Here is a 12,957-nt window from a genome sequence, read left to right as displayed (position 1 = left end):
AATTTCTTACAAGCCAAGCTACCTTCAGCCATTTGATTTTAAAAAATTGTAACTGTCAAATTGAATTCCAAGAATTGCATCATAGAAATTCCTAAACTGCTGAATTCCTTGGAATTAAAAAGAGGACCCATAAGACCAATCAACTTACTAACCCCAAATATCTTTGAAATGTGGGAGGAAACCGGAGCACCTGAAGGAAACACATGTGGTCACGGGGAGAACTTAAAACTCCTTGCAGACAGCATTAGGTTTGATCCCGGGTCGCTGGTGCTGTAATTGCATTGTGCTAACCACTACACTGAGCATGTCAAAGATGTAGAGAAATTATATAAAGTTGGATCTCACTAAAAGATAGAAAATGTAAAGAGGTACAGTAGTCTACTCTTGTTCTGATTCTACAAGTCCAATAACATCCCAACTGTTTTAAACTGTTGTAACCATACTAAAACATACCAAGCAATACAAAATCTCTCCTTAATTAGGTGGTTCGTATCTGTAGCAAAAGATAGACCTGATAAGTGAAAGCACAACAGATAACAAGAATGTTAATCTTTAAAATTTACTTCCTATTCATATATTATGAGCCACTACAAAACTAATCCACTCGCAGATTAACTACTAATTACAGCACCTACACAGATCCTTGAGGTAGACTACATGCCCAACTCCAGATAAATGGCAGTATACAGAGGGATGGAACTAATGATGTTATGCCATTTTTGAATGACCTCCATATGTTTTCATTGCACAGTCTCACTGCCTTCTCAGTTGCTCCTTTTCAATTTTGAATAGACATGGGCCAGGATTCCAGAATCATTGCTTTCTACAACCCTCCCACCTTTCACCCCACAGAGACCATGAATATCCTTGAACTGTATTTTCAGTCCTCCCAAGAGTTTCTTCCCATGACAGTAGTTATTCAGGAATCTGCTATCAGTCATGGGGATAAGGTGGCTGACCCACCATCACTTGTTGAGCACCACCATACTCTCAATACTCTGAACAAGTCCTGAGAGAATGTGGTGAATGGTTTGCCCAAACAAAAACAGAAATCTTAGAAGAACTCAGCCAGTCAAACAGCATCTGTGGAAAGAGAAACCAGTTAACACTTTGTGTTAAAGATTCTTTATCAGAATTTAAAAGATATAAAATTGGTCAAAGAGAGAGAGGTGGGATAGGACAATGGATGGAACAAAGGAAAAGCGTATGGACTTGTGAAATAAGGAATGGCCATTCAATGGATAGATTTTCACCCTCAACACATTACCCATTCTTCAATGGATCTGAAAGATTTTGTAGTTACTAACTAAATAGTGTTTTGGCAATGTTTACAGTTGCAGAAGAGCAGAGTTTATTGTTCGGCAACCATGAGCTTCATGAAGACTTTTAGGAAAACCAAGACTCGAGATGGAATATAGAAAGTAGGACAAACATTACCATTAACAGCAACTAATTGTTATCTGATACAACTTACCATGCAAAAAAAAAAATCAGTTATCAAACCTTGGATTTACTTTCTTCTCCAATACCAAATGATTTTAGAAACTGTATGTGTTGTGTGCAAACTTATCACAGTCAAGTGTCATGTTGGTCAAATAGTCCTACTCAAGGAAAACATTCAGGCCACACAAACTGTAGTGAATGAACAACACAACTCATCCAGCACCTCTAACATACAAAATCAAATACAGCCTAAATGAGGAAGTTTCAGAATCACTGAAAAACGTGTCCATTTTTCCATTACAGGCTGTTGACCTGTTTTAAGTTTGTTTGCTGAATCAGCAAGTCTGTAAACACCTTCAAAACATGGCAGAGGACCAAAGAAAGGATGACAGTCGAACAATGAGTTTATGCAAATTAACGGGTGAGAAGGAGACCAAGCAAGAGAGCATGAAAACATGTCCATGGGCTCACATTTTTTTTTTATTTTTTATTTTTCACACTATAAACCACATTGATCAAGATACATACATTTTCCTTTTCAAATATATAGTGTCATTTTCTTCTCCCCCTCCCTCTTCCCATCCCACCCTCCCTACCTCCCCTCCCATTCATTTAAAGTACAGAATCTAAGATACATTAAACCAGTCAAACAATGTTGTCACTCAATAAAAATAAACAAGAAATTCCATTGAGTCAATTCTTTTCATTTCCTTCTCCTTCCGTTATTTTAGGTGGTAGATGTCCCCGGTAGGTTTTCTCTATTGTGTTTCATGTATGGCTCCCATATTTGTTCAAATATTGTAATATTATTTCTTAAATTATATGTTATTTTTTCTAATGGAATACATTTATTCATTTCTATATACCATTGTTGTATTGTCAAGTTATCTTCTAATTTCCAGGCTGACATAATACATTTTTTTGCTACGGCTAGGGCTATCCTAACAAATCATTTTTGTGCACCATCCAAATCAAGTCCAAATTCTTTGTTTTTTTATGTTACTTAGGAGCAAGATCTCTGGGTTTTTTGGTATATTGCTTTCTGTAATTTTATTTAATGTCTGGTTTAGATCTTCCCAAATTTTTTTCACTTTCTCACACATCCAGATTGCATGAATTGTTGTTCCCATTTCTTTTTTACAATGAAAACATCTGTCAGATACTGTTGGGTCCCATTTATTTAATTTTTGAGGTGTAATGTATAGCCTGTGTATCCAGTTATATTGTATCATACGTAACCTCGTGTTTATTGTATTTCTCATAGTTCCACAGCATAACTTCTCCCATGTTTCCTTCTTTATCTTTGTTTAAATCTTGTTCCCATTTTTGTTTAGTTTTACCATTTGTTTCCTCATTCTCCTTTTCTTGCAGTTTAATATACATATTTGTTATAATTTTTTTGATTATCATTGTATCTGTAATCACATATTCAAAATTACTTCCCTCTGGTAACCTCAGACTGCTTCCCAATTTGTCCTTCAAGTAGGATTTCAGTTGGTAGTATGCCAACACTGTATCTTGAGTTATATTATATTTATCCTTCATTTGTTCAAAGGATAGTAATTTATTTCCTGAAAAACAATTTTCTATTCTTTTGATCCCTTTTTTCTCCCATTCTCTAAAGCAAAGGTTATCTATTGTAAAAGGGATTAACTGATTTTGCGTCAGTATTAGTTTTGGTAATTGGTAATTTGTTTTATTCCTTTCTACATGAATCTTCTTCCAAATATTGAGCAGATGATGTAATACTGGAGAATTCCTACTTTGTACCAATTTTTCATCCCATTTATATAATATATGTTCAGGTATCTTCTCCCCCATTTTATCTAGTCCAATCTGGCTTTTCCCTTGTTTGATAAAAATCTGATAGGTATCTTAATTGTGCGGCTCTATAATAATTTTTAAAGTTTGGTAGTTGTAAGCCTCCTTGTTTATACCATTCTGTTAATTTATCTAGTGCTATCCTCGGTTTCCCCCCTTTCCATCAAAATTTCCTTATTATTTTCTTTAACTCCTTGAAGAATTTCTCCGTCAAGTGTATTGGCAATGCCTGAAATAGGTCATGTATCCTTGGGAAAATGTTCATTTTAATACAGTTTATCCTTCCTATTAGTGTTAGTGGTAAGTCTTTCCAATGCTCTAAGTCATCCTGTAATTTTTTCATTAGTGGATAATAATTGAGTTTATATAGATGGCCGAGGTTTTTATTTATTTGTAAACCTAGGTATCGTATTGCTTGCATTTGCCATCTGAATGGTGATTCTTTCTTAAATTTTGAGAAATCCGCATTATTCATTGGCATTGCTTCACTTTTATTTGCGTTAATCTTGTAACCCGACACTTCTCCATATTCCTTCAATTTCTTATGTAATTCTTTTATTGATAATTCGGGTTCTGTTAAGTATACTACAACGTCATCTGCAAATAAATTAATTTTATATTCCTTGTCTTTTATTTTTATCCCTTTTATTTTACTTTCTGTTCTTATCAATTCTGCTAGTGGTTCTATAGCTAGCGCGAACAATAAAGGTGATAGTGGGCATCCCTGCCTTGTTGATCTGCTTAAGTTAAATTGCTTTGATATATATCCATTTATGTCACTTTCGCCAATGGCCCCTTATATAATGCTTTAATCCAATTAATATACTTCTCTGGTAAACTGAATTTTTGTAATACTTTGAATAAATAATACTCTGTCAAAGGCCTTCTCTGCGTCTAAAGCAACTGCTACTGTTGGAGCTTTATTCCCTTCTACTGCATGAATTAAGTTAATAAATTAAGTTAATAAATTTGTCTGTGGTTTGTCTTTTTTTAATAAATCCAGTTTGGTCTAGATTTACTATTTTAGGTACATAGTCGGCTAATCTGTTTGGTAATAGTTTAGCTATTATCTTATAATCTGTGTTAAGTAAAGATATTGGTCTATATGATGTTGGTGCGAGTGCATCTTTCCCTGTCTTTGGTATTACTGTAATTATTGCTGTTTTGCATGAATCTGGTAAGCTTTGTGTTTTATTAATCTGGTTGATTACTTCCAGGAGGGGAGGAATTAATAAATCTTTAAATGTTTTATAGAATTCTATTTGGAATCCATCCTCTCCTGGTGTTTTATTATTTGGTAGTTTTTTTTTATTATCTCTTGTATTTCTACTATTTCAAATGGTTCTGTTAATTTATTTTGTTCCTCTATTTGTAATTTTGGTAGTTCAATTTTAGTTAAAAATTCATCTATTTTGTCTTCTTTCTCTTCGTTTTCAGTTTGGTATAATTGTTCGTAGAATTCTCTGAAGTTTTCATTAATCTCCGTTGGATTATATGTGATTTGTTTGTCTTTTTTCCTTGATGCCAATACCATTCTCTTAGTTTGTTCTGTCTTAAGCTGCCATGCTAGAATTTTGTGTGTTTTTTCTCCTAGTTCAAAATATTTCTGTTTTGTCTTCATTATGTTCATTGCCAATTCTTTTTCTATATTTACTATTTCCCTTTCCAACTGCTCTGTTTCCTGATTGTAGTCCTTCTTCATCTTGGTTACATAACTTATTATTTGCCCTCTGATGAACGCTTTCATTGCGTCCCATAGTATTAACTTATCTTTCACTGATTCCATATTTATTTCAAAGTACATTTTAATTTGTCTTTCAATTAATTCTCTAAAATCCTGCCTTTTAAGTAGCATGGGGTTTAATCTCCATCTATACATTCTTGGAGGGATGTCCTCTAACTCTATTGTCAATATCAGGGGTGAGTGGTCCAATAATATTCTAGCTTTATATTCTGTTTTTCTTACTCTGTCTTGCATACGAGCTGATAACAGGAATAGGTCTATTCTTGAGTATGTTTTATGTCTACCCGAATAATATGAATATTCCTTTTCCTTTGGGTGTTGTTTCCTCCATATATCCAAAAGTTGCATTTCTTGCATCGATTAATTTTAAATTTGGTTACTTTGTTCTTTCTGTTAATTTTTTTCCCAGTTTTATCCATGTTTGAATCCAAATTAAGGTTGAAATCCCCTCCTATTAGTATGTTCCCTTGCATGTCTGCTATCTTCAAAAAAAATATCTTGCATAAATTTTTGATCTTCTTCGTTAGGTGAGTAAATTCCAAAACTCCGAATATATCTGACATTTTATCATTACATATCTCCCTGCTGGATCTATTATTTCCTCTTCTATTTTAATTGGTACATTTTTACTGATTAATATAGCTACTCCTCTAGCTTTTGAATTATATGACGCTGCTATTACATGTCCTACCCAATCTCTCTTTAATTTCTTGTGCTCCATTTCAGTTAAATGTGTTTCTTGCACGAATGCTATATCAATTTTTTCTTTTTTCAGTAAATTTAGCAATTTCTTCCTTTTGATTTGGATATGTATTCCTTTAATATTTAAAGTCATATAGTTCAATGTAGCCATTTCATACTTTGTTCATCTTTCCTTTCCATTTCCTCATCATCACCTTTCCTTCGTATCCATTTCTGCTTTCTTGTTTTGAACACTTTATAAGACAACATTTCTAAAACATCAAACAATTCCCTTATTCTCCTATCCAAAATTTCTTTAACCCCATGATCCCCTCCCCTTCCTGAGTTGCCCTTTATCCCTTGTCGGGCAACCATATCTCCCCTCTCCATTTGGATTTGCGAATTCACTCACAAGCGTCAACTGATTTTGCAGTGACCGTAACTCCTCCCCACCCAGCCACCCCCAGAAAAGATTTCAATTTTCATATATAAACAAAGGTCACTCTCTTAATTCCCTCCTTACTTCCTCTCTTCCCTTTCAATCCCTTATTAATTCTTTTCTATACTCTATATATTTTCCTTTAAATACGGATACACTCATGTACACACATTTTTACATACACACACATATATATAGTTCGTGGTCATTTTTACTCTCGTTACATGTCTTCATCTCTCTGCCAGTTTTGTAGTTGTTCTGCAAATTTTCGTGCTTCCTTCGGATCCGAGAATAGTCTGTTTTGCTGCCCTGGAATAACTATTTTAAGTACCGCTGGGTACTTTAGCATAAATTTATATCCTTTTTTCCATAGAATCGTTTTTGCTGTATTAAACTCCTGTCTCTTCTTCAGGAGTTCAAAACTTATGTCTGGATAGAAAAAATTTTTTTGACCTTTGCATTCCAGTGGCTTTTTGTCTTCTCTTATTTTCTTCATTGCTTTCTCCAATATATTTTATCTTGTATATCTTAAGAATTTTACTAAGATGGATCTTGGTTTTTGCTGCGGTTGTGGTTTCGGGGCTAAAGTTCTATGTGCCCTCTCTATTTCCATTTCTTCCTGTTATTCTGGTCTTCCTAGGACCCTAGGGATCCAATCTTTTATAAATTCTCTAATACTCTTGCCGCCTTCATCTTCCTTAAGGCCCACTATCTTTATATTATTTCTTCTATTATAATTTTCCATTATATCTATCTTCTGAGCTAACAGCTCTTGTGTCTCTAACTTTTTTATTAGATTCTTCTAATTGCTTTTTTTTAAGTCCTCTACTTCCATTTCTACAGCTGTTTCTCGTTCTTCCACCTTGTCCACTCTTTTTCCTATATCTGACATGACCATCTCTATTCAATTCATTTTTTCTTCTGCACTTTTAATTCTTCTTTTTATTTCACTAAATTCTTGTAATTGCCATTCTTTTACTGATTCCATATATTCTTTAAAAAAAAAATATATCCATTGTCTTGCCTTTCCCTTCTTCTTCCATTTCTCTATGTTCTTCTTCCTCTGGGTTGGTCATCTGTTGTTTCCTTGTTTTCTTTTTACTCTCTTCTTTCTTGTTCTCCTTGTTTTCTATGTTCTCTTCCTGTTGTTGTGTTGCAGCTGTCATTCTCAGCTGTGGAGATCAACTCCTCAGCTGGTCCCCCCTCCCATCAGTGTTTTTTTTTTCCTGCGCATGCGCGAGGAGTCGCACATGCGCGGTTGTGCACTTTTACTTGGCTCCGCAAGCCATTTTTGTAGTCCCGAGCTCGGGACTTCCACTGACCTTAGGGAGCGGGCTTCTCTCTCCGCGGCGGGCCTCCTCGAACAGGTAAGGCCTTCACCTTCTTCCTCCGACGATCTTTCTTCTTCCCATTGCTTTCGACTTTTCTTTCTTCGCTGCCATTTTCTTCCCACCTTTACTTTCAGTTTGTTTTAATTTTTATTCTTGTAACTTTGTGTTTTGTGTATTTTTTTAAAACTTTTCCGGAGAGGGCTGGAGTTCCCTGACCAGCCACTACTCCATCACGTGACTCCTCCCCCCCCCCCCCATGGGCTCACATTCAAGCAAAATTTTTTTAAAAATCACAAACCAGAACATGCTAGAAAGCTCTGTAACCTGAAATCCTATCCAACCCTCCAAGGCTACCTGACCTCTTGAGTCCTTCCAGCATTTGCAGTTTTATTGATCCGTGCAGTGTCATATTTTGTTTCCTCGACAAAATTCAACCAAGATAAAAGCTTTCTGAGAAGTGGAAGGAGACTATAGCAATTTTGATTCAATTAATTTGATCAATGTGTTCACATTATGTGAAAGAGATGATTGGCCTCTGGTATGGAGGTGTTAATACACAGGACAGGAAAAAAAAAACTCCAGAGAGCTGTGAACTTGGCCAGTGCCATCATGGGCATCAGCCTCTATCCTCAAGGACCCTCACCTCCTAGGCCATGCCCTCTTCACTTTACTGCCATCAGGGAGGAGGTACAGGAGCCTGAAGAGGTACATCCAGCACCACAAAAAACAGCTTCTTCCCCTCGGCCATCGGATTTCTCGAGGGACACTGAATGTCACTCTTTTCTTGCACTATTTATTTTGAAATGCAACTTATAGCAACATCTGCCAGACAACGAATTTCGTGACATGTTCACAATACATTCTGAAGACAGGATAAACAGATTACATCCTTGTAGAGCTTCTTCTGCCCGACGGGGAAGGAGAGTCGAATTCATCGCAAATCACGTACCGCTGCAGGCTGCCCAGCGGATCAAACGACACCACAGGCTCCAAGTATTTCAGTATTTCACTGATGGAGATCCCAGGTGAATTCTTCGGAACTGTAGTGAGAGGTTACTTATGAAATGCAACAGTGCGAGAAGGATTGTCAATAAATGAGCAGATACAACTGAAGGGAACTTTGGCACATTCCAGACTGGAATTGGGCAGATACAAAACCAAAAACTTTGCAGATAGATACCATTATTTTTAATTGATATGTCTAATATTTTCTTATCCTACCCAGGTCGATTTGGGAATCAGGGTGGGGCTTACTCTTACTGAACGCCCATTATGCTTAGTTTTAAAAAAAATAGGATTTATTGAGTTCCACGGGCGGCGTTGGGAGAAAAACAATTTTGATTGGCAGCTGAACAATCTGCTGGGGAACTCGGCATCAGTGCAAGACCAGGTCGAAAAGGGCGACCATTGTTTTTCTCCCACTTAACCCGCAGTGCCTCCAGCAAACTGGGCGAACTTCACATTCCAGATCCGTGGTCTCCAACTTCCATTGGCATCTCGGCCAGCTGAGAGGATCAAGCAGAATATAAGCACGTTTCAATTTCTAGCCCAGAATTCCAGTTCGATAGAGCGATTCCTCTCCAATTCAAAAAAAACGCTAAACGCACATGGTAAGAATGCTAAACTCATACTGACATTGTAATGTAGCCCGGATTTCTAGCAAACAGACAACCCTTCACTATTTAAATTCACACTGAACTTCCCGCTGTAACGTTTTCTTAACAAAAACAAGGTAAAACACGGTGGAGTGGGTGTCAACAAACCTAGATGCACATTAATGGCAAGTTCTCCCAATTCCGAACCACACACACACACCAGACACTAAGTTCTATTTGCATTTAAAAAGTGCCAGTTGCATTAATGCTACCTTTCGAAGAACTTTCTGACAGTTGGCGCAGATCATGTAGTTGGTAGAAAGTTTTTCCGAATTCATGACATTCCTGTTTTCTTTGCAAGTTGTAGAAATGAACATTGTTACACGAGATTAGAGGTCACTCTCCTAACACAGTCGATGTGATAAGCATTCCATGTGCGTATAAGTCATTGGGGAAATCGTGCACACATTCAATTCCTTTCACATAACGACCATATACGCCACGACTTTTAAATCTTTCTCAGTCAAGCCCTCCACTCCAGCAAAACAGATACAGCCACCCCAACAATATCAGCCGCCTCCTCCCACTGAGTTTAATGTAACAATTTCACCGCTGTAACCAATTTGCCTGCCAATCATTACACATCATTCCGCTTTACGTCCTCCCTCACCAATCATTATGCAACGATATCCAGCTTCCATTCATCTAGCCAATCATTATTAACCAATAACGTAAGAACTACTCTATAGTTCTAACCAATACTGTTATGGAAATTAATTCAATGCCCACCCTTTACCCAATCATCTTTCGATGTAGCCGCCTTTATTGACCAACCGTCTGGTCCCATTCACAGTTTAATCCAATCAATTCATTGCTTGCAGTGAAATTACCAAACTTTTTGGGGGGGGTCAAAAAGACTTGGAAAAAAAAAGTTGCTCTGTTCGTCATTTCATAGCGGGTTGTTTCATCTATTTGTGATAAATGATTGACTGCACAGATGGATGAAATGCCAGATTCGCACATTTTAGGCATTCAGGCGTTCCATTTTCTACAATATACGGATCTCTATTTGAAAAAGACCTCTCAATTGCTTTCTGATTAGTTTCCAGAACGATCTGCATTTTCTCCTGAACCATCTGCAGTTTGCCATGGATCTTGAATACATGGATCCCTTAAACCAACTTAGTCATTGATTACAATAAAATGTAAAATGCATTAAGTTTGTAAATCATATTCGATTGTAGCCGATTCCTTTACTGAGATGCTGGCATGTTAAAAGCGCCGAATGCCTGCTCCATTTGCCCGGGAGGGATTCACGTTCAATCCAACAAGGAAGAGTGACTGTCAGCCAAAATCATTGATAAAGCAAAGGGAAGAAATTGGTTTAACAATTCTGTTAGAATTCACAAAAACATGTTCGTCATGAAAACAAATTTAATATGTTGGACAACAATGCAGTCCTTAAGACCCTTTCTTGTGCAAATCTTAATTGTGTAACAACATGTGTCCTCTTTCATCGGCAATTATCAAAGGTCGTACTCGTGAGTGTGCAACAGTACCCCAGTATCTGTTGTACTTTACTCATTGGACGAATAGTTGGGAATTTTAATATATTTATGTCAATGTTACTGTTAATGGAAGTCCCTGGCTCTAAAATGCACACACACACAGTGTATTATTGCAGAAAGATTTCATTCGATAGTTAAATGAGACAAATCTCCGCAAAACAAACAAGTTTTGCCCCAGCAGTTTTCCACCCAGCAACAGAGTGATGTCAGCTCTAGCGCCCGAATATCCAATGGCGAGGCGCAGAGGGATAAGAAATCTATCTCAGCTGACAATAATCTGCTGTCAAGAAACAGGCCCACATTTCCTTTCAAAGTTAGACAGGCTGGCTCCACAGTATCGGTGGATCGGAGAACACACACTAAAAAAGCAATGCAACTGATTTTTTTGGGGGGTTGCACAGTTCTCCTAATACGTCTGACTCTGTGGTGAATGTTAATTTAAAAAGCCATCTATCATTTGTCAATCGTGCGTTTGTGTTTTTCCATTGCTTGCTCAAAACGCAGAATGCAAACGAACAAAAAAAAGTTTAAACCAGTTGACATTTTTGTGAAAGCAGGTGTCACGTTTCAAAGAACGCTTTGGGCTTTAGTCAGTGGTTGTTTTTTTAAGAAAAAGTTTAATTATATGGTCAATTGATCCTCACGTAAAAATGAAAATATCTGGCCAATTTCCAATGACAATAACAAAAAGAAATATATCACCAGAAGTTTGAAGACTATCTACAAAATGTCTCTACAAAAAGATTGTGATACAGATAAAAAAATACTAAGAGTGGCATGCATTGATGTTTCATTCACACAGTTTTGCTTGATATTTCATTGCTGGTAAGATGTGAGAACATATTTATATAGAATTCTTCTTGGGAAGTCCATTGGGAGTGAGGATGACTTCCTTCCAATTTAGTTCTGAGGTGGCCAACATGAATCCCACAGAATTTGGGAGGTGATGATCTCCTTCTGCCATCTGCTCTGGAATTTAGTATATTCCCGACAAATAGACTCAAGGTTCTCAATGCCATCCCTGAATGTTGATTTGCTGTTTTGAGTGATCATTGGCCAGAAATTATAGAAACATGGAATTGTGCAGAAATGAAATGGATGTTTTTGACCTACATTCTCCATGTCAACTGTGATACCTAACTATAGATTGTTACGAGCCCAGAGGACCCCAAAACCCAGCAACAATAGATATTCACCAAGACAAAAAGGTTACTTAAACAAAAGTTACTTTTAATTATCCTTAAACATGAAAACAGAATCACACTTTAACTTATCACTATTGACTTAACTAACCTAACTTAACCCCCATCTAATTCTAAGTGCACGTGTATGTAATGTGTGTGTAAGTTCAGAAAAGTTCTTTGGTTCACATTCCTCCAAGTTCACTGGTTGCAGGCAATTCTTATACTATGCATAGAATTTAACATTTATAAAGTTCACCAGGCTTTGGTGCTTGAAAGGTAAATGGTTACTGCTTAGGAAGGTTCTTGTCAGTTTTTAGAGAGAGATTTGTTGTTCCAGGACATCCACAACTGATTCCTTTTTAATCAGCCACTCCAGTGTCTTGCTGACAAAACTTGCCCCCCTCAGGGTTCTCCAAATGATAACTTCTTTCTTTCAGGTCACCACAGAGTGCATTTTTGTTTCTCTTATTCTAAGTGAAACATTAGGCAGCCAGTCCTCTGGCAAGAACCAAAAAAAAAAGATAATCCTATATTAATACACATGGCAATAAATAAATGAATATATCAAGGAAAAGTAGGTATATGACTGAGGACACCTTTATGTAAAAATGTACTACTGTCCATGAATCTGGGTAACAAAATATTGAATTCATGGTATGATAACTGAATAAGATATATTGATGATTGTTATATGGAATGATCTCTCATGTCTTTTGAAAAATTAAGAAATAAGTATGGAATAGCTCATGGGACATTCTTCTGCTTTCTTCAGTTAAGATTGTTCTTAAGACAAAGTTGTGGACCAAACTCGGCCCCACCTGAAGTTAGTGAGATGGAAAGAATGATTTGGCTGGGGAATACACCTAAATGCAAAACCAGGTTTACAGAAATCAAGAGAGAGATGGGAGTCGGATCTAGGAATCACAATAATGGAAAGATGCTGGTCTGATTGGTGTTTGGATGTATGACATCAATTATAAATGCAAGATATGAATTAGTGCAATAAAATTTCCTACATCAATTATATCTCACACCACAGAAATAACATAAATCAAAATCTGAAATATCAGAAATAAATCACAAAATTCTATAGTAAAAGGACAATGTCCCAGAAAAGTTCACCAGGTCCAAATAGTGTCCTTTACAGAGGC

General features: G+C 36.6%; 1 protein-coding gene across 3 annotated transcripts in view; it reads right to left on the bottom strand.

The window, feature by feature from the left end:
* LOC138739205 (sestrin-3-like) overlaps nt 1–9,690 on the bottom strand; it is a 96,367-nt gene extending 86,677 nt beyond the window's left edge. For 2 of the 3 annotated variants that reach the window (XM_069890791.1, XM_069890794.1), the window contains exon 1: nt 9,327–9,689. In XM_069890791.1, coding sequence (XP_069746892.1) covers nt 9,327–9,431 — 105 coding nt within the window. In that variant the 5' untranslated portion in view covers nt 9,432–9,689. Of the gene's footprint in view, nt 1–9,326 lie in introns of all 3 variants that reach the window. The other variant, XM_069890792.1, reaches the window with a different exon arrangement.
* Nucleotides 9,691–12,957: the final 3,267 nt, after the last annotated feature.

This window comes from Narcine bancroftii, chromosome 7 (genome assembly GCF_036971445.1).
Source record: "Narcine bancroftii isolate sNarBan1 chromosome 7, sNarBan1.hap1, whole genome shotgun sequence".
Lineage (NCBI taxonomy): Eukaryota > Metazoa > Chordata > Chondrichthyes > Torpediniformes > Narcinidae > Narcine > Narcine bancroftii.
The sequence above is the reverse complement of the archived record's forward strand: the minus strand, read 5'-3'. Positions and strand labels throughout refer to the sequence as shown.